Here is a 20,055-nt window from a genome sequence, read left to right on the forward strand (position 1 = left end):
AACTAAAACTTTACCAACCTTCCATTATCCAAAGGCCTGGTGGATGACTACTCGAAAGCAGATCCAATTATTTTTGCTCACACAAAAATGTGTATACATAATTGTTTCATTTCCAAATCCATATTTATTTATTATAGCAAAGTTAATAGTATTTAAGACACAAATCTTAGAATTTCATTTTGTAAAAGTACTTTTTAAACACATAAATTTGATGTGAAATTTATACATGTACATTGTATTTAAAATGGAGTTTTGTCATATTATATAATAGTAAATTAGATATTTAGCAGTAAATGAATGATATCCTAAATATGCACGTAGAAATACCAACTGTAATGATGGCACAAGATAAAGACAAGGATTTGCAGAAACAGTTTTCAGTACAGCCAATATATACAGCACCACATACATCTTGATAAAGTGCATTAGTACTAACAATGATGTGTAAATCCTCTAGAAAATTATATTGAAGAGAAATTAGACTTATGAAGTAGAACAGAGATAACTTTTCCAATCCATGTAATTTTCCTGAATATTTCATACCAAAATTAAAAGCACCATTATGAAATAATCACTTTAATAAAAGGATTTTGTATGTATTTTTCCAGTAATAATTTGATTGAAAGGCACACCAATATGAAGAACCAATTCATTCTTCTCATTAAAACCAGCATAAAAACTAAGCTGGAAACATTATTTCTTTGCTTATTGCATAGACCTAACTGGAAAAGAACTATACAGAAAGCAGGTTGTTCGTTCGTCCTTTGATGGACTGTTTACCGGGTCTGAAATGATTTCCTTTTGACCTGAAACCACCATCCTTCACTTATAGACTCGCCATGGGATGACCAGCGTTGGGTTTAAAAGAACAATAGGGTATTGGACTTCAATATAGAAAAATGGTATCCGGATCAATAGCGATTTCCCTTTTTCCTGGATTTACAATCCATAATACATTACCTTAATCTCCTAACATACGTAATCCATAATACATTACCTTAATCTCCTAACATACGTAATCCATAATACATTACCTTAATCTCCTAACATACGTAATCCATAATACATTACCTTAATCTCCTAACATACGTAATCCATAATACATTACCTTAATCTCCTAACATACGTAATCCATAATACATTACCTTAATCTCCTAACATACGTAATCCATAATACATCACCTTAATCTCCTAACATACGTAATCCATAATACATTACCTTAATCTCCTAACATACGTAATCCATAATACATTACCTTAATCTCCTAACATACGGAATCCATAATACATTACCTTAATATCCTAACATACGTAATCCATAATACATTACCTTAATCTCCTAACATACATAATCCATAATACATTACCTTAATCTCCTAACATACGTAATCCATAATACATTACCTTGGTCTCCTAACATACGTAATCCATAATACAATACCTTAATCTCCTAACATACGTAATCCATAATACATTACCTTGGTCTCCTAACATACGTAATCCATAATACATTACCTTAATCTCCTAACATATGTAATCCATAATACATTACCTTAATCTCCTAACATACGTATTCTGCCTCATTTCTATTGCGGTCTCGGGTATGTAAGCCCATTTAGAACAGTTGTAGTTTCCGAATCTGTAATAATATTAAGAAATCTAGATTTTGTAGAAGAGGCATTTTTACTAAAGGCATTTAGTGTCTGGTTGGAACCATACCATAAGGAAACAAAATTACAACAGTCACATCTCACTGATAGACATCTCTAGAGTTTAATTTTTTATTTCCTATTGTGTATATAAAAATATCAGTAATACTAAAACATTACACAAGCATGCAATAGTGTGTACACAAGTATAACACACACTAGTGTACTTCCTGGAGCAAAAAAGTATTGAACAAGGAAGTTATAATTGTAGTCAAATCGGTGCTATTTTCGTACAATGATACGACACTATAACGTTTGGTGTTTGAAAACTTTTGGCCAAAATGTTAATGTTATGTAAGTATTCTTAATTTTATTACTCAAATGTACTTGATGTATGAAAAGGAAAAGGGAAGCTATATTTTAGGATTTATCTTACAAAATTAATTTGTGCTCATGGAACTTCAAACGTTTAAAGCAATTCATCAGATAACTTATATTTTGTAATGAAATTAGACATTTTGTTGCTGTGGTATGATAGTATGTTGCTTTATTCACTGCACACGGAATCTTAACAATCCGTATTTCTATTTACAATGTTTGTGCTCTCTATATCTTTACCAATTGAAATGATGACCATTTCTTCATGAATGAGATGCAAATGTGAACACTGTGCGTATAGATTTTGATAAATATAGTACGTCTATTTTAAGGGCTGGAAATTCCAACAGAAATGAAAGTAAAATGAAAATTTAAAAACCACGAATTTCAATAATACTTAAGGATATAAACTGTAACTCTTCATGCCAGCATATTCTTCCTGAAGTGATAACACGCTCCATGCTTCGCCTAGGCACCTGATCCCACCTCTAATATCTCCAGGGTTCCATGTTTTCCCAACTCTCTATTTTCTATTCCTCATAGGAGTCGTGAGATTGATCACTGTTTGTTTTCTTCGCTTTTCATGAAGTATGCTAACGTAAAGCTCACAGATCATGATCTCATGTATTTTCAAAAAGGATTTTTAGATAAGTACAATAAATTGTATTGTGCCTGTTTGAACAATACATTATTGGGGAAAGCTGGGAGGGTATTTCTGATGAGAGTTGTCTGGTACATCCTGCTTCAAGATGTGAACGAACAAGGACGTCACAATCGTACATGCCCATATATGAATTATAACTGTGTTGCATATAGTTACCGCTCTTGACCTCCAGTAACAGTATACAGAATGATATCAAAATAACACGTTTTATATGCAGTGGAGTTTGAATTGTGATCAGGATATGCAATAATCGCATATTCCAACCTACGTTTTCAAACATTTGATATATAGATATATATGTACTGTGTATATAAAAATATCAAACAAAGTGTTATAGACAAATTGCAAACATCCTAATATTTTCCAAGTTTTGATAAAGTCTGAGGATACATTTCTAATTCTTATTTGACATGTCGAACAAATGATGTTAAGTGATGATCCGAAAGTAATTTTGGATAACCGTCTTAATTTATGAATTGTTCGTTTTAGTATAGATCAATAACACAGACCAGTAACTATAAATTCTTTTTATATTATCTAAATATTCCATGCAACATCAACATATACAAGTATAGGACGAATAATTGCAAAATACATTTCAAAGGCGTCCATCGGTTAACTTTGAAATTTGGCATACTTAACCATCTGGAGACTTCCGTCAGAAATTGAGTGTATGAAAGGACCTTGCCAAACAAACCATTGCTTTCTCCAACCAAAATCTCATTTTCAAATACTATTATTGTTTTTATATTGTTTGGGTTGATCTCTTCCGAAGAAATAGACATAAGGAATTAAAAACAACAAAAACCCAGAAATATGTACCTTTTCCGCGATATCGTTGCTTATTTCAGCATTACTAGTATATGCCTTATACAAGGTGAAGTGTTTTAAAATTAGTAATCCTAACCATTGTTTATTTTCAGTGATAAATCTGCTTTTCTCATGGTTACTACTTTCGCAGAAATACACTGTAGCAGAGTCTATTAAAAGGTAAGAAACCTTTCGGATGTTCATCAACTCAATGTCTCTTATGTAGATTTTCAGATTAGTTTCCAAATGTTTTACGAAGTTTTCATAGTTGAGATTTCTATATATCTTCAGGAATTTTCAAACTCTGTTAGGAAACATATATCTAGCAGGAAAAGTATACAACAATCCACAGCAAGTATCCGAAAGTTTCATGCACTATTTTTACAGATTTAAAAAAAACCAGGAAGTAGATAGAAATTTTCTTCGTTAAAAGGTTTATATGAGCCAGGGATTATTTCAAGGACCACCGTAGAATAATATGGATATTTAAAATCCTAATCATTTAATTTTCATCAAAAATTGAACCGTGTTATATTAGATTTTTCTAATGAAAAAATATGAAGACTGGCATTTGTAGATTTTAGGCATATTATGCGACAATCATTTTGCGATATGGTTCGGTCCACTTTTAGGAAGTGATATCAGTAATCAAACCCTAAAAAGGAATCTTGAAATTAGAAAATAAAGCAACTCTACTCTCGTTCTATGACAAAACGCCTTGGCTATTTGAAGCTAGTCTGATCATCCTGGCGTTTCTTAGCAATCCCCACAAACGTCTTGACCAATATTTTTCCTGAACTGAAAGCTGGTAACTTCCCAGCATACCTATGAAGGGTGAATATATCGAACAGTGATCAATCTCATAACTTCGTTAAGGAATACAAAATAAAGGGTAGGACAAACACGAACCCCTGGACATACCAGAGGTGGGAGGTCAGGTACCTAGGAGGAATAAGTATCCCCTATCGACCTGTCACACCAGTGTGCTAATAACGGCCTAACAATCGGTGTTAACCAGAATTTTACCCAATGATAGATTGTGTTGCAAACTAGTCCATTTTAACGACCATAGAATTTGCGAAATGCTGGCTTTAAATAAGAAACCCCTTGTACCATCAGCGTCTTTGCCAGTAGCCTGCCTCGATTTAAAAACTGATCATATGCAGAACAAGCTCTTGTGTATCGAATCAGTTAAGATACATAAACACCATTTGTAGTGATAATAGAAGATTACTACATAAATATGGGAAATTGACGATACAGAAGCTGAAATCAACCCGTTTGTCATAAAGTTGAGTTGTTACAGTGTAGTTAGTTGCATATCTATGAAAGACGAAGATAACGAGCAGTTATCAATCTCACAACTCCTATAAGCAATACGATATAGAGAGTTAGGCAAACACGGACCTTGGACACACCAGAGGTGGGATCAGGCCCCGGGACCATAAAACTTAGCTAGCTCACTTTTGAGACCGAAATCTGAGACCGTCTCAGATTTCGGACTAAGTCTAAAGTTTGGTGTGCCGTAAAAATTCTCGTCTCAATACAAAATAGATAGTTGGACAAACACGGACCCTGGACACACCAGAGGTGGGATCAGGTGCCTAGGAGGAGTAAGCATCCCCTGTCGACCGGTCACACCCGCCGTGAGCCCCATATCCTGTGCATGTGACGCTTCCGAAGAACCTGGGGCCCGTTTTACAAAACAACTTACGGCAAAGTCGCAAGTCTTAAATTGTATTACACAGTTATTACTTTAAGTGAATGAAGTAAAACTTTTCTGAGGCTTAATGTTCAACAATTTAAAGAAACATTTTGCATTTGGAGTGAATGACCTTACAATAAACCGGAAAATTCCAGTATGTAAAGTTTGTCGTAAGTCGTAAGTTCCTTTGTAAAACGCGCCCCTGGTTTAAAATACATGTACAATGTTTTACTTAAGTTAAACCTGATAAATTATCGCTTTAATCATATAGCCGACTTCATATACAAGAATCCCATAATTTTTATGAAGCACTGCTGCAAACACATTTTCTTTTAATAATGTCATTGATTTTATGTTTACTAGTACGCAAGGTGAAGATAACGAACAGTGATCAATTTCATAACTCCTATAAGCAATACAAAATAGATAGTTGGACAAACACGGACCCCTGGGATCAGGTGCTTAGGAGGAGAAAGCATCCCCTGTGTAAACCCATCTAACAGGAAACGTTGATTTCTATACAGAGGTCCATACATATGTGAATGATCCAGACTAACATGGACCCGATTTTTATTATATCCGGGTTTTTACGCTAAAGTGTTTCAAAGAGTATATAGAGGATATTCAACGTATGGAATTTATTTTCTGACTGAGACAGGATTTTGATAATATTTTCACTCGTGAAAATATCAACAAGATCCAATCTACCTCAGGAAATAAGTTTTTTATCCAACAACAAACCTATTGAATTTTTTGTTTTTCCTCATTTTATTTTTATTCAACGGATAAATTTTAGTATTTCACTGTTGCAAATGTAATAACTTGGTTTAGATGGATAATATGAAAGGTAAAGATAACGAACAGTGGTCAATCTCATAACTCCCATAAGCAATACAAAATAGACAGGTGGGCAAACACGGACCCCTGGACATGCCAGAGGTGGGATCAGGTGCCGAGGAGAAATAAGCAACCCCTGTCGACCGGTCACACCAGCAGTCAGCCCTATATCAGTTATGCCACCTTGCTTTGATATAGTAAAGAGTGGGTTTATTAGTTTACATGACATTTTCATATACATCGTGTCGTGGACTTGTAATGATCATATACATCGTATTGTATATTTTCTGAGGTATACGTCGTTCTCTCTTTTGATCTGACAAATGTAATACAGATTTTCTTAATAAAGACATTCTTCATAGTACGGTGACTTCCGATCTCCTGTTCCGATTTTAGAAAGTTTGTTTATTGTACAATATTATTTACAAGTTTCATTCATTTGATATTCTGTAAACTGAAATTTGAAAGTACATAATTAAAAAGCGCTACCAGTGCTTAGGGTATTTCAAACTGTTGAGGTGTGCGCTTTTCTTAAGTAAAACGAAATTGAAAATTAAAACATAACTGTCGTTATTGAATTTCAGAAATGTTACCCAAACGAACGCAAGAAGTGTTTTTGAAACTTTTCACTGTGCTTGGAACATCTTGTCCAATCTGGACAACTATCTTCCAGGTAAAATATAACCGGTGGATTTTACTAAGTTCATTGTAGGAACACAATCTTCTATTCTTCAATTCTTTTTCAGAGTCTTGGAGCCAAGCTGTTGGATGTTATGTAACAATTAATTACCTCCGCCCATACACTGAAGAACGACATTCGCTCTCAATGTATCTATATTCGGGAAGCCAGTCTTTGACCATATACCGTAGTGTGAAATTATGTCAATTGGACCAAACAACTGTGAAAATGCATTTCTCTTGCAGGATATCTCAAACAGGTAAACGATTTAAAAAATATATGTATAAAAGACATTTTCGTAAAATTCATTGAGCATCCATTTACTTGATGCACTGTAATGGGAATTCTCTTTGCAGCCAGAATCGACGAGTGGTGTTTTTCAAACAAAGATTGTTTGTCCAGACATTCAGTTTGCAGCGTTAGAAATATCTATGGACAGTGTACTTGTCAAGATGGGACCGTGATTGACAGGGGAAAGTGCTTAAAACGTAAATGATTTAGAATCACATTTGACTGTTTAAATCATTTATAGATTCAATAAAAATAAGTTTTATGTACAAGAAAATTCATTTCATGCATACGTAATCGGTTTTTTAAAAAGGAAATTTAGATATTTTAGATCATCAGTTTAATTGAGATTTTCCGGAGCATTTAATCAATACTTGACATTCCTCCAGGTCTGGGCCTTGGGAAACAATGTGAGAGAAATGAAGAATGTGGAGTTTATAATGTACATTGCAAGAACAACACATGTCAATGTAGGAGTGGTCATTATGAATTTGATGGGAGTTGCATCAGAGGTAATTATCAAGGTGTAATAAACAATTTAGCCAAATTTTTCCGTAATTCTTGGTTGATCATTTTGTTCGTGGATTTTTGTTTAATAGCGATTGATAATTATTATCATAATTATGGTCCTGCAATAGACGGGTCCCCTACAGAAAGCACCCTGTGTCTGCGTCCGTACACACGCTTTTTCCGACTTTTTTGGCTATCCTTGCAGCTATTACTTTGAAAATCTATAAATGAACTAACACTAATGGGTTAGAGATCAAGTTTGAGTTTGGGCTTTGTTGATCTCGTTTTGAAAGAGAGATGGACTTTGTAAATTTCAGAGATTTGAGTTTTCTGGACTTTTGGCTATCACTGCAGCTATTGAATTGAAACTTTATACATAAACTAACCAGTGCCAGTATTTCAATGGGTACAAATAAAGACCTATGTACCTTAAACTTAGGATATGAATGCCACAAAAAGGACCCTTTTGTGATGCCTGTCATTACAATGATATCAAGTTTATCTTGTATATCTAATTGTGAATAAAAATCCAAGATGAATCATGTGATACATACTTGTTACACTGACCAAAATAATTCTCATAGAGACAGACATATATAGGACCGGACACCTCTTAGTGTTAATGAACAACGTGGTCAGTTTACGACCTTTTGATTTTCAAAGACTGGAAAGTATGGCCTACTACAATGTTAAGCATGATGGCACTGCAATTAAATATCAACTACACTCTTTGTATGTATCGGCAGGTGAATATTTCAACTTGTATAAGACAATTGGTAAGTTGCATGTAATTTAAATAAAAATTACTTACTTACTTGCTTGGTACTTACTTGGTACCGTATAAGTTTTACATTACTTGCAATTGGTAAGTTGCATGTAATGCATAGGACATACGCATCGATAGTATACTTTGTCTTTGTTATTCTTGTCCGTCTGTCTTCGATTATCGCACACTTTTAAACATTTTGAACCCTATAGAAGCGATTACAAATTAGCCAATGTTAACCATTATTACTTTAAACCATCCTTGGTGGTAGGGGAATAACAGCTGTGGATTGTGTGGTCCCTGTCAGGTTAAAGCCGCCGGACTACAAATTATCTTTTTTCTCTTCAAAAGAAAGCGTTTCATTTCGATCGTCATGCCAGACCAACAGACAGTGTAAGTGGTTTGGAGGAACGTGTGATAATGGCGGATGTGGATGTCCTTATGGTCATGACCATTGGAACAACACATGCATAAAAGGTGTGTTAGAAATTTCTTTTCCTTTACTTTATCTTATATAGTAATCAATATGTCAAATTATGAACAATATTGCCAATGAAAGTGTTTAATGTGTTAATCGTAATTGGATCCCTAGATTTTAAGTACAGTAGTTTAATGCGTGCAGTTTTCTGTTGATTTTGTTTTAGAATAAGTGCTTACTTTGAAATGTTATCACGTACATGTATTTATAGATTCGTGATTCCCTTACTCTTCATTATCCTTTATTACGTAAATTCAGCCTACTCCCAATGCTTGTTTAATATCAAACTTATCAAATCAAAAAAGCATGTTCGTAATAAAAGAATGTGTTCATCCAACAATGATTTTGATATGTCATGTAAGATTGTACAATTTTTAATGGATACATGTATATTCAATTTCCATTTTTGTAAAAGAGATTTTGTTTGCGCAAGATCTCAGAAACAGTAAAAATTGAGACTCCAAAATTACATATACATGAATAATAGACCTTGAGTAGTAGGCAAGCCCAATGGTGTTAAGAGTATCAGGTGTTACTTCCGGTCGTCACCGGAAGTGAACAAAGAAACGTGAATTTCCAATATATGTTTCCGAAACAAAACTTGAATGGTATAATCAGGTCTCTTTTGCAGTTTCAGAAAATGTTAGACTAACTGGAAGTCAAAACGGCAACTTCCGGTTTCCCTATAAAAACAGTAATTATTTTCTTCTTTTATGTCTCCTTAAAGGGACTGACTCACGATTTCCCACAATTTGTTTTCACTTTTAATGATCAGAGTATAATGCCTAACGTGTTCAAATGATTTCACATAAAAATTCAGGTTATACATTATCAAAAAAGCTCATTTTAGAGAGTTCCTTATTTGTTTTGTAAACAAAGATTGCGGTATGTTATTGTTTACGAAATTTTCAGAAGAAATGGATATCGATCTAAGTTTATTATATCTTTCACATTTCAAGCATTCTCCGGATAAAATGTGTCATCTGAAAGTTGAAATTTGTGATTATGCAAAATTGAGATGCTTTATATTACAAATTTGATATTTCACTTTGTTTGTTTACATAAAAAAGACTTCGAGTCTTTGTTTTCATAACACATATATAAGGCTAAAATATTGCGTTTATTCTTGCATTCAGTAGTTCAAAATGTTGGCTGAAAACATTGAATGAGTTATATTTTTAATGTTTCACATCAAAAATAAAATATATTTTGTTAAAAAATCGTGAACCAGTCCCTTTAAATCTCGCGAAACTTTCTGGGAATATAGACAGTGCAGAGTTGATGTGATCTGTGGGGAAAATGTATTTAAATATTGCTTCCGCTCGTCACCCGAAGTTACGTAAAATGAGATAAACTTTCCAATTTTCATTGTTTTTCATATGATTTATATATTTGCTATGGAATGTGTAGAATATACAAAACTAAAGTTTAAGATTTGGTTCCACGTGTTTGTTTACCTGCGCATGCGTGGGGATATGCCGACTTAAAATTATGTCTTATTCTTCTTGTTATTTCTGAGAAACTATTTGCGATTGAAATATGAAGCATATACGGATGACAAACTATAGTCTGTAGACATCTGCTATGGGTCTGTCATTTTCGTCCGTCACTTCCTGTCGTGACAGGAAGTGAATATAATTTCTAACAAGAGGATTGGTCATCTATGAAACATTTAATCAAAATAAAAAATTTCAGCCTTAATAAACACTATTTGGCTTGTAACTATATGAAAATATGACGGAGAGTTCACTTTCGGTCGGAGGGTCCGCACCACCTTATTGTCTACCGGTTTTATGTGTAGAACGCTGTTACTTAGAAACATGACATTTTCAGGACTTTTAGTCAGAAAGGGGACACAGAGACTTAAAAGTAAAAGATTGACCGGAAGTACTCATCCACACCGTTTATTATAGGTTTTAGTTTTCGTTTCAAATTTAGATCCATTATTTTCCCATATTTTTTTTGTCAAGACACTTTCTTAGATATATTTGAGTGGTTATCGTACAAATGGGAAACTGTGCATCAGAAGTAGTGTAACGGAAGACAGTAATACAGTAATAAGTAATACAGTAATAAGTTTCTAGTTTGTCGTATTATTGTAGTTCATGAAATGATTTTATGATGCAATTTTCACTTTTCACATGTAATATATACATGTACATGAATTAGAATTTTGCGAAGGTTGTAAATGGGGAAAAGGAAATCTGGCATCACATGTACACAGTGCAAGAACCATTCCTTCTTTCATTCAATGTCAACTGCAACTTGTCAGTGCAGATGAAAGGTGAAGATAACGAACAGTGATCAATCTTATAACTCCTATAATCAATACAAAATAGAGAGCTGGGGAAACACGGATCCCTATTTATCCGCGAAACTCAGCAGAAATAATTCGCTGAGAATAACTCAAATGAGGTACATTGTAATTGGGTTTTTTTTCTATTTAAAGAAAACATTACATTTGGATCACCATGCCTGACCAACAGACAATGTCGTGCATTTAGAGGAACATGTCAAAATGGCCAATGTAGATGTCCTTACGAATATTTCTTATTGAACAACAGATGTACAGTAGGTGAGTATATGAATGTAGAACATTTAACTCAAAATGTGACCCTGTCCTGGTTATACAACATTGAATAAATTGTATGTGGTACTATCGATAAGAAGCTAATAGGATGATAAAAACAGGGATTAGTAATATATTCTTGTATATAACGAAATTTAACGGGATAATGAAACTGCATTCTGACTTACTGCTATTTGATCCACTATCAACACGAAAGGTGAAGATAACGAACAGTAATCAATATCATAACTCCTATAAGTAATGCAAAGTAGATACTTGGGCAAACACGGACCCCTGGACACACCAGAGGTGGGATCGGGTGCCTAGGAGGAGTAAGCATCCTCTATATTTTCAAATGAGTTTCCGAGAATCATTTTATATATGTAAAGTATAATAATTCAACATTACATTTCATCAATTTCATTATTTAGTAATGTTCATGGTAGGATCGATTTTAATCCTTCATGGGTCTACTTCTTACTTTGACCGACTCTGGTTCCAAATGTCATATTTCAGACAAGCTTGTGTGATCATCAAATTGGGATTCATTTATTCTGCCAATTACAGCCATGTTGTCTTTACAATTCTTTAGAATATACTTTGAACATCCTCCTCTATTCTCTCTCTCTCTCTCTCTCTCTCTCTCTCTCTCTCTCTCTCTGTGTGTGTGTGTGTGTGTGTGTGTGTGTGTTGAAGTAGTCATGTTCGTCATTTGCACAAACTTCAATATCAGTGTTTTGCGTGGTGTTAGATTTTTTTTATGAAGATGTACAAAATTTACGCCAAGCCTACATGTATACATATACCCATTGTCAAAAAAATACTTCATTGAAAACAAGTATTTCCAAATACACTGTTGAAATAATGTGTGATTGATATTTTATGAAATAAGCACTATCAATGTCAGATAAGTTAGTATTTTGAAAAGATTAAATATAAATAGCAACTTTAGAAGTTAGAGTATTCTAGTGGAGAGGTTTTGATTCTAGATCTTGACGCTGCGACAGGTCTATGATGTTTAAGATACAGGTAGCAAATTCTTTGTTTTGCGAAAGTCACAGATCTTTGGGGGTATTCCTTTAAAACAGTAAAAAAAACCTCGCTGGTACAAACTTGGGAATAGTCATGCACACAACATGCAAACCAAAACTATGACTACTACAAATATATGATGATCTTAAACACAATGTTTACTTCCATTGCACTTATTTTTTAAATACATGTAGTATACATTATCGAAATAAAAAAATATTACAAATTATTTGTGGTTGAAAAGTTAAATTTCAAAATTGCCAAAAGAAACTGCTTTAGTTTCTAAGATAAATATTGTTTCTTTCATTAAATTTAAATTACATAAACATTTCAAACAGATTATAATATACAGTACAATGTATGTATTGCAAAATTACTCTTTAGTTTTACTTTTGTCACGTTAATGTGCAAACAGAAAGGCACTAGACCAACATGATTAGAAAAGCTCATTAATTGCGCCTTCGACGCACGTAAGCTGACTTCAGGTGCATTGCTGTCTGTGTCGATCATACAAACTGCTTTGTAACAGAATCACATTTTGTAACATATATTTATATCATTTTTATGACAGGACAGAGTTTTGAAATTGAACAGATGAACAGAAAGAGACGTTTTAAGAAGTGAATACAATTTTCAATCCAGACATAGAATGGTCCAATGCATACCTTTACAAATTTCAATACTACAAAGTATTAACTACTCAATATTCTCTAGACGGGACTACTTAATAATGCAATGTTTTTCCTTCAATATTTAGTCGCGGATACTTGTATATCACACACTCTGTGATTGATTGTATATTATTTAAACGTCCCTCTCGACAATATTTTACTCCTATGGAGATGTCACCATTGCCGGTGAAGGACTGCAAAATTTAGGCCTATGCTCGGCGCTTTCGGCCTTTGAGCAGGGAGGGATCTTTATCGTGCCACACCTGCTGTGACACCGGACCTCGGTTTTTGAGGTTTCATCTCGCCACAGTTAGTCGCCTCTTACGACAAGCGAGGTGTACTGGGGACCTATTTTACCCGGATCCTCACGGGAATTGCACACTGTACAAAATACATATATAATGAAACTTCCTAACGCCCCACTCTAGTTTTCGCATTGTTTTGTAATATTTTATCAATTTGAACATAAGTAATGATCAGCATAACGGATAAGAAGCTAGAAAACAGCATTTTTGTTTTTGATTATACCGTCTCATCAAAACACAAAAAAGTATGGGTAATCTAAAATTTGAAAATCGCAACATGTACACGGATAACAATTAGATAACTAGATACCTTCCCCGCATAGAGTTACGTAAAATATTGTTCAAAAGCCTTTGAGGGAGGTTATCACAAGTGTTTATGAGATATCCATCAAGTTCTGCCAGTTTTGCGGCTGGGTAAGCAGTCTTATTCGATGTCTACTTCGTCCCAAACATGCTCAATAGGATTAAGGTCTGGACTACAAGTAGGGCAGTAAAACAACAAACAAAGAAAATTACAGTATGTGGTGTGTCCCTATAGCATCTGATGCATTTTTCTGGCAATGTGGGGAGTTCCATTATTGTGCTTCAATTCCACGGTTCTCTGAAAGCACATGGTTTTGATACCTCGCAGCCATTAAGATTTTGGTGGATTATTCCTTTTGTATATAATCACATCCCCGCCCATATCATTACAGAGCCACCCGTAAACTGTCCCTGTTCATTCGCACATGCATCGATATAGCGCGTCCCTGTCTTCTATAAACACAGTGTCGCCCATCCGAAAACATTACATTCAAAATTGACTTTTTGGTAACGATAACTCATCCCCAGTCCGCTCTATTATACATTTCCCAAGCTAACCTGAACTACCTATGCCGTGCTGATAATACCGTCCTTATATAAGGTCTTCTTGCTTGCAATCCTCTCTGTTTCAGTCTTTCGTACAGTTTGGTCACTGATTGGCTTTCCATGCTTTTCGAGTGTTTGCTGTACTGTCGCACGTGTTAATTGATTCATATCAAGTGAGTTATTCGTGTGTTGTGTGGTTACACGACGGTTTGGCAGTCGAAGAAGGTCATCTTCACTTCCGGTTCCATGATTTTCCGGATAAGCCTTAGGATGTTCTTGTGGTCTCTGTTGAAAATGCTAACGATCTGTAATAATCCAAATTTGATTAAATCAACTTTATTGTTTTTACAGTACATTTAACAATTGTAAGCCAAACAGGCAGGCATTGTGAACGAAAACAAATTGACTGAGTATAGAGAACCCACGAAAACAAAGATATTTTGAAAACCAATCATAAAAAGAAAAATCGAGCACACATATCATGCTTTTCAATATATCCGGTCATGGATCAGTAATCATTACTGCGATCCAGTTTTTCCCGTCTTGAACATAAAAGCATTTAACCAAACAGACAATAATGTTATTCACTTATAATTTACCGCTATAATTTGATTATTTTTGAAACTGTAAAAATGGGGCGTTAGAAAGTTTGATTAGTATACATCACACACGTGATATTTATGAATACTATAGCGTTTCTCTACATTAACTTAAACCCAAGTGCGGTGATGGCGGAACAGAGAAACACTATGGTAAAATAATCCCCATTTATTCAAGTGCACGCAATTACAATGTACAATACAATAGTAAGCTGACAGAAACACGTCTGTCCTAGTCGACAGTTAACAGACAAGAGAGAGAGCGAGGAGCTGTACACGTCACAGCAGGTGTGTGATCAGTGTACTACGTAATCGGAGGTGGCAGGGCAATTCGTGCCTAGCACCTCCAGGACCACTACACTCCTCCCCATTTTGAGAAAGGGCGTCCCAGCCCGTAATACATTAGGACAAACTATAATATACAAACATATACATACACTTAAAACCTAGCAGGGACTACCACATAAAAAATTATACATTAATGTCCATAATACATTTTTATAATATTAACAGTCAATTCTATAGTTCACAAGATGATACATCACATTAGTCCCTGGTCCTGGGCGTCCCTCGTTCGAGTCCTCTCAGGTCCACCACTAGGTCCATCGTCGTCTCCCTCTCTCCAAGTGGTCCCACGACAACATCCACCATTCTCGCCTCCGGACATGGACATCACACGTCCACGACTCCGTCGCGAACGCTCCATCCTGGAACTGGTAAGCTCTGCCTATTCTCCTCCTGAGAACATTTAAGTGCGGTAAGTAAATCGACAGAACTCGATCACCGATAATCACAATTCTGAATGGACATCACGATCAGGGCAAAATCCCTGTATAGATAAAGATACCTGCTTCCCTAGCAGTAAGAACTAATTAATATTTACAATCCCACATTGCTCCGCATCCTTGCGGGACCCTATCCCCTAATCTAGTGACTGCTGACACTGACGGGACTACATTCAGGACATGTATACTGGGGAACGGAATTTGCATAAGCCTCACTTATACCCACACACCTAGGATGAAACCAGTCCCGGCAGCTATCACATTGCATCATTAACCCCTTGGGTTTAGTCTGCAAACATACACAGTATTGCTTAGATTTACCTCCCTTAGTAGCTTTAGGTCTCTTAGGTGTACTAGGTTTGTTCGGTTTACTTAACCTTTCCCTCACTCGTTTCCGGGTACCCATATAAGGACCTACTCGTTCCGCTGTCTTCGGTTCTACTCTAGTTTTTTGCTTACTCCCCGGGTCCCCAGGACTTAACCCTGAACCCGTGGCCCCCAGCGGCTCAGCTACGACACACACAGGAGTACTATCACTGTCTCGGTCTGCTGGTTCTCCAGACAACTTACGATGATATGTGACTAACCATTTCGGAAAGTTGCCTAGACTCGCATGTTTTAAGCTTGTCATGGTGCATGACCTTGACTTCTCTCCGAGATTTAACGACAAATACTGTGTCGGATTTGGCTTCAATAATTATACCTGGGCCCTTCCAGATAGACTCTACTTTCTTTCCCGCATTGCGACGCCAATACACCAAATCTCCGACCTTGAACTTACGGATGCGGACCTTAAGATCATGAGCTCTCTTCATTGCCTTCTGCGCAGATTTTAACTTCTGGCGTGCGATGTCATGCGCGCTCTGAACATTCTGCTCTAGATCTCGCACGTATCTGTCTACCTCACCCTCCTCCCCATTTTGAAAAGAACCCGAAGGGGGTGGGGCAAACATCAAGGTTGCTGGTATGTTAACTTCTCTACCCAGCTGTTAACTTCTCTACCCAGCATTAACCGATTTGGGGTATATCCAGTGTGGCGATTCACCGCCGACCGCAATGCTCCAGCTAATGGACCTAAGTTCTTATCCCATGTCTTGGGCTGACCGTCTATGTAGCAACGAACTGCATCCATCAGGGTGCGGTTGTACCGTTCTACTTGGCCATTTCCTGAAGGCCTGTAAGGCGTTGTTCTAGCCTTATGGATTTCCAACATGGCACAGATCTTACAGAATAGCTCACTCTCGAAGTTGCGGCCCTGATCTGTAAAGATCTCGTAAGGATATCCGAGGCATCAGTATCCAGGATGAAGTGTCCTGTACTATTCGGGATAGCTAGCACTGGGGGTTTAGTCATTAACTTAAGGAGTTCTTCAAAGGCATCTTGTTGCTCTTCTCCCCACCGGAAACCACTCTTTCCGGTCACCGCATACAGCGGAGCGGCAATCCGAGAAAACTGGGGAATAAAACTGCGATGGTAATTGGCAAAGCCTAGAAATCGCTCGACACCTTTCACATCACATGGCACAGGCCAGTCATGTACTGCCTCTATGTACTGGTCCCCCATCTCGACTCCTTGCTCACTCACTGTTCTGCCTAAGAACTCAACTTTAGTTTTAAAGAGCTCGCACTTCCGAGGCTTGAGTTTGAGACCATACGCTCGGAATCGCTCAAATACCTGTCGTAGGTCATCTAAATGAGCTTGTGCCGAAACTCCCAGCACTAACACATCATCCAGGAATGCTAGAACTATTTTCCAGTTCAGTCTGTGCAACACTAAGTTGATGACCCTAGCGAAAGTAGCGGGGGCATTGCACAGACCAAATCCCATTCTAGTAAACTCAAACAGCCCATACTTTGTAATGAAGGCCGTTTTCTTCCAGTCTTCCGGAGCTAATTTAATCTGCCAATAGGCCGCATTGGCGTCTAGTATAGAGAACCAGCGGTTGCCCGCTAGTGTGTCCATACACTCCTCGATGAGTGGCAAAGGGTAAGTATCTTTAACAGTAACTTTATTTAAAGCCCTGTAATCCACACACCAGCGGACATTGCCATCCTTCTTCCTGACTAGAACTGGCGCTGACGCCCAGTCCGAGGAAGATGGCTGCATGACTCCGGCCTCTAGCATCTTGTCTAAATGACCCTCTTCCTCCCCCTGAAACACAGCAGGAGTGCGGCGCATCCGCTGCTTAACGGGAAGTGCATCACCAGTATCTATCCGATGCTTGATCTCGGAAAAATTTCCTAGATCCAGGTCATTCACAGCAAAGACGTCAGCAAATTCCTTAACTAGCTCTACAGCCTGGGACTCGACCTCCACAGGCGCGCTCTTACCTAACTGCTCTAGGAGTGGGGCAATATGCTGATGACTGTTTTCCCCACCTACTGACATACGGCGCACTGTGGGGTCGGTACTTTCAACCGAAACAGCAGGGGTTGCCTCTCCTACTTTGGTACCTGTCTTAATAATATGACTCCTGTCTGTCAGGTTTAAAATACATAACTTGCCTTTATTCCCTGCGGCATTGTATGTCCGCGAAGCTACTATGCCAGGCGGAAAAATACTGGTAGGCTCCAGTATAAATTATGGCATATCTGCGCTCAAGTCACACTCGATCACTTGCGCAGTGTGCGGAGGAACTCGAACTCTGCGGGCTGAAACCGCATCGAGTACTGTCACTGACGCTTCAGTACTCAGCTCAAAGGCTTTGTCTATGCCCTTGACCTTGAGCGTTCCCGCTTCACACGAAACTTCGGCACCATGTGCACGCAGGAAATCTATCCCTAGTAACATTTCATCTTGTAAGTGGCCAACATATGTCGGGTGTACGAAGTCATAATCCTCGATTCTCAAATTAAGACTTCCGAGGTACTGAGCCGTCATTCCTGCTCCCTCGCCAGCTAACCTAACATTAGTGTCTTTAACAACCTCGGGCTGTGGTCTCAGCGACCTATAAACTTGTCCCGAGATAATAGTAATGTCGGCTGCTGTATCGATTGTAGCCTTAACTTGTTGGCCTCCTATCGTTAAAGGGATACGCCACGCACCTGCGCTAAGACCCTGGCTCCCCGACCTTATAGAGGGAATAATTTAGGTGGCCTTGATATTTGGGGTGTCAGAAAGGGTCACCCTATTAGCAGAATTAGATGAACGCCTCCTAGACGTAATCTCATCAGACTTTTTAAGACAAGAGCACAGGGACTCCGGGTTGCTCCTTCGCGGGCAATTCCGCCGTATGTGTCCCGGTTCCTTACAGTCATAACACACTACTGACCCTGAACTCTTTGAGCGCCCTGAGCTCGCAGATTTCCCCCTCATAGGGCTATGCGTTGGGCTTCGGCCCCTACTACTCTCCCGGGAGTCACGAGGGGAACTAGTTTTCCGCTCCTCTGACTTGTCTCGGCACTCGTAGTCCGAGAGCTTACGCCTGTGAGCAGGGGGCGAGCGAGAATCTCTCCGCCCTTCACTGTCTCGCTCTGAGGAAGCAGACCTAACAGCGCGTGGACGACGGACCACTGCTTGGCGACTTAACTGGTAAGTTTTTACTCGTTTTATGGCCTCTGCCAGAGTACATGGGGGTTATTGATTAACTGTTGTCCCGCTTCACCATCACTGCAGCCAAGAGCAAATCTCACAATAAACTGTTCTTGGAATATTTCAGGCGATGTTCCACTACCAAACGCTTTCTGGGCAGTGTCCATGACTCTATCCGCCAACTGTTCTATTGTTTCTTCTGGCTTTTGAACTAAATTCCAGCTGCGAGGCTGCCCTTAGGGAATTTTTCCCAAACCTCTCCTCCATCCGCAGAACGACTTCCCGGAAACTTAACATAGCGCCCCTGCGACGCAGGATATCGAAGTATTTAAGCGATGCCCCCTCCAATGTCAAACTTAAGGCGAACAGACGATCGGGGTCACTCCACTGATGGTATTCAGCGATTGTGGAGAATTTTGAATAGAATGGTCCCCATTCTACATCCCCATTGTACTTCATCCACTTTACTTCAGCTGGAATATTCCGGCTCATGCTATTCCGAGTACCAGGAGGAATTAAACTCGGAAATTGGGATGTATCTACAGTAGTCATTAAAGTGTGACCTTGAGGTACACAAGACCAACCCCCTATTCCGGGTGCAAATGACTGTCCACCTCCTAGTGCCGCTGACTGCTCAACCAACCCACCATGGTAGCCAGAGCTCTGACAACCCAAGTTAGCTGCACTAAAATACACAGAGGCAGTGGGCGCTGTCACAGGCATGCCCATACCCCCAGCAAAATGACCTGGAACGGGTTGGCCCATACTGGGATGTATGGGATACCCCCACTAAGTGTATTCCCCGATAAGAATGAGCCATGTGCAATTGTACTCGGTAAACCCGAACCCATACTACTGTAACCCATCGAAAAAAGTGGCTGACCTTGAGCCGCGGAAACAGACGTCACCTCAGGATTATGATCAGAAACAGACCTGGGACTCCGTACACT

General features: G+C 37.9%; 1 protein-coding gene across 1 annotated transcript in view; it reads left to right on the forward strand.

Annotated features, from left to right (window-relative positions):
* The first annotated feature begins 1,913 nt into the window (after positions 1–1,913).
* The window catches only part of LOC125657662 (prion-like-(Q/N-rich) domain-bearing protein 25), an 83,970-nt gene continuing 65,828 nt past the window's right edge, over positions 1,914–20,055 (forward strand). The window contains exons 1-8 of the mRNA XM_056144645.1: positions 1,914–2,003; positions 3,615–3,681; positions 6,628–6,716; positions 6,790–6,981; positions 7,079–7,210; positions 7,400–7,522; positions 8,638–8,763; positions 11,214–11,339. Coding sequence (XP_056000620.1) covers positions 1,991–2,003; positions 3,615–3,681; positions 6,628–6,716; positions 6,790–6,981; positions 7,079–7,210; positions 7,400–7,522; positions 8,638–8,763; positions 11,214–11,339 — 868 coding nt within the window. The 5' untranslated portion in view covers positions 1,914–1,990. The remainder of the gene's footprint in view (positions 2,004–3,614; positions 3,682–6,627; positions 6,717–6,789; positions 6,982–7,078; positions 7,211–7,399; positions 7,523–8,637; positions 8,764–11,213; positions 11,340–20,055) is intronic.

This window comes from Ostrea edulis, chromosome 7 (assembly GCF_947568905.1).
Source record: "Ostrea edulis chromosome 7, xbOstEdul1.1, whole genome shotgun sequence".
NCBI classification, from domain to species: Eukaryota; Metazoa; Mollusca; class Bivalvia; order Ostreida; family Ostreidae; genus Ostrea; species Ostrea edulis.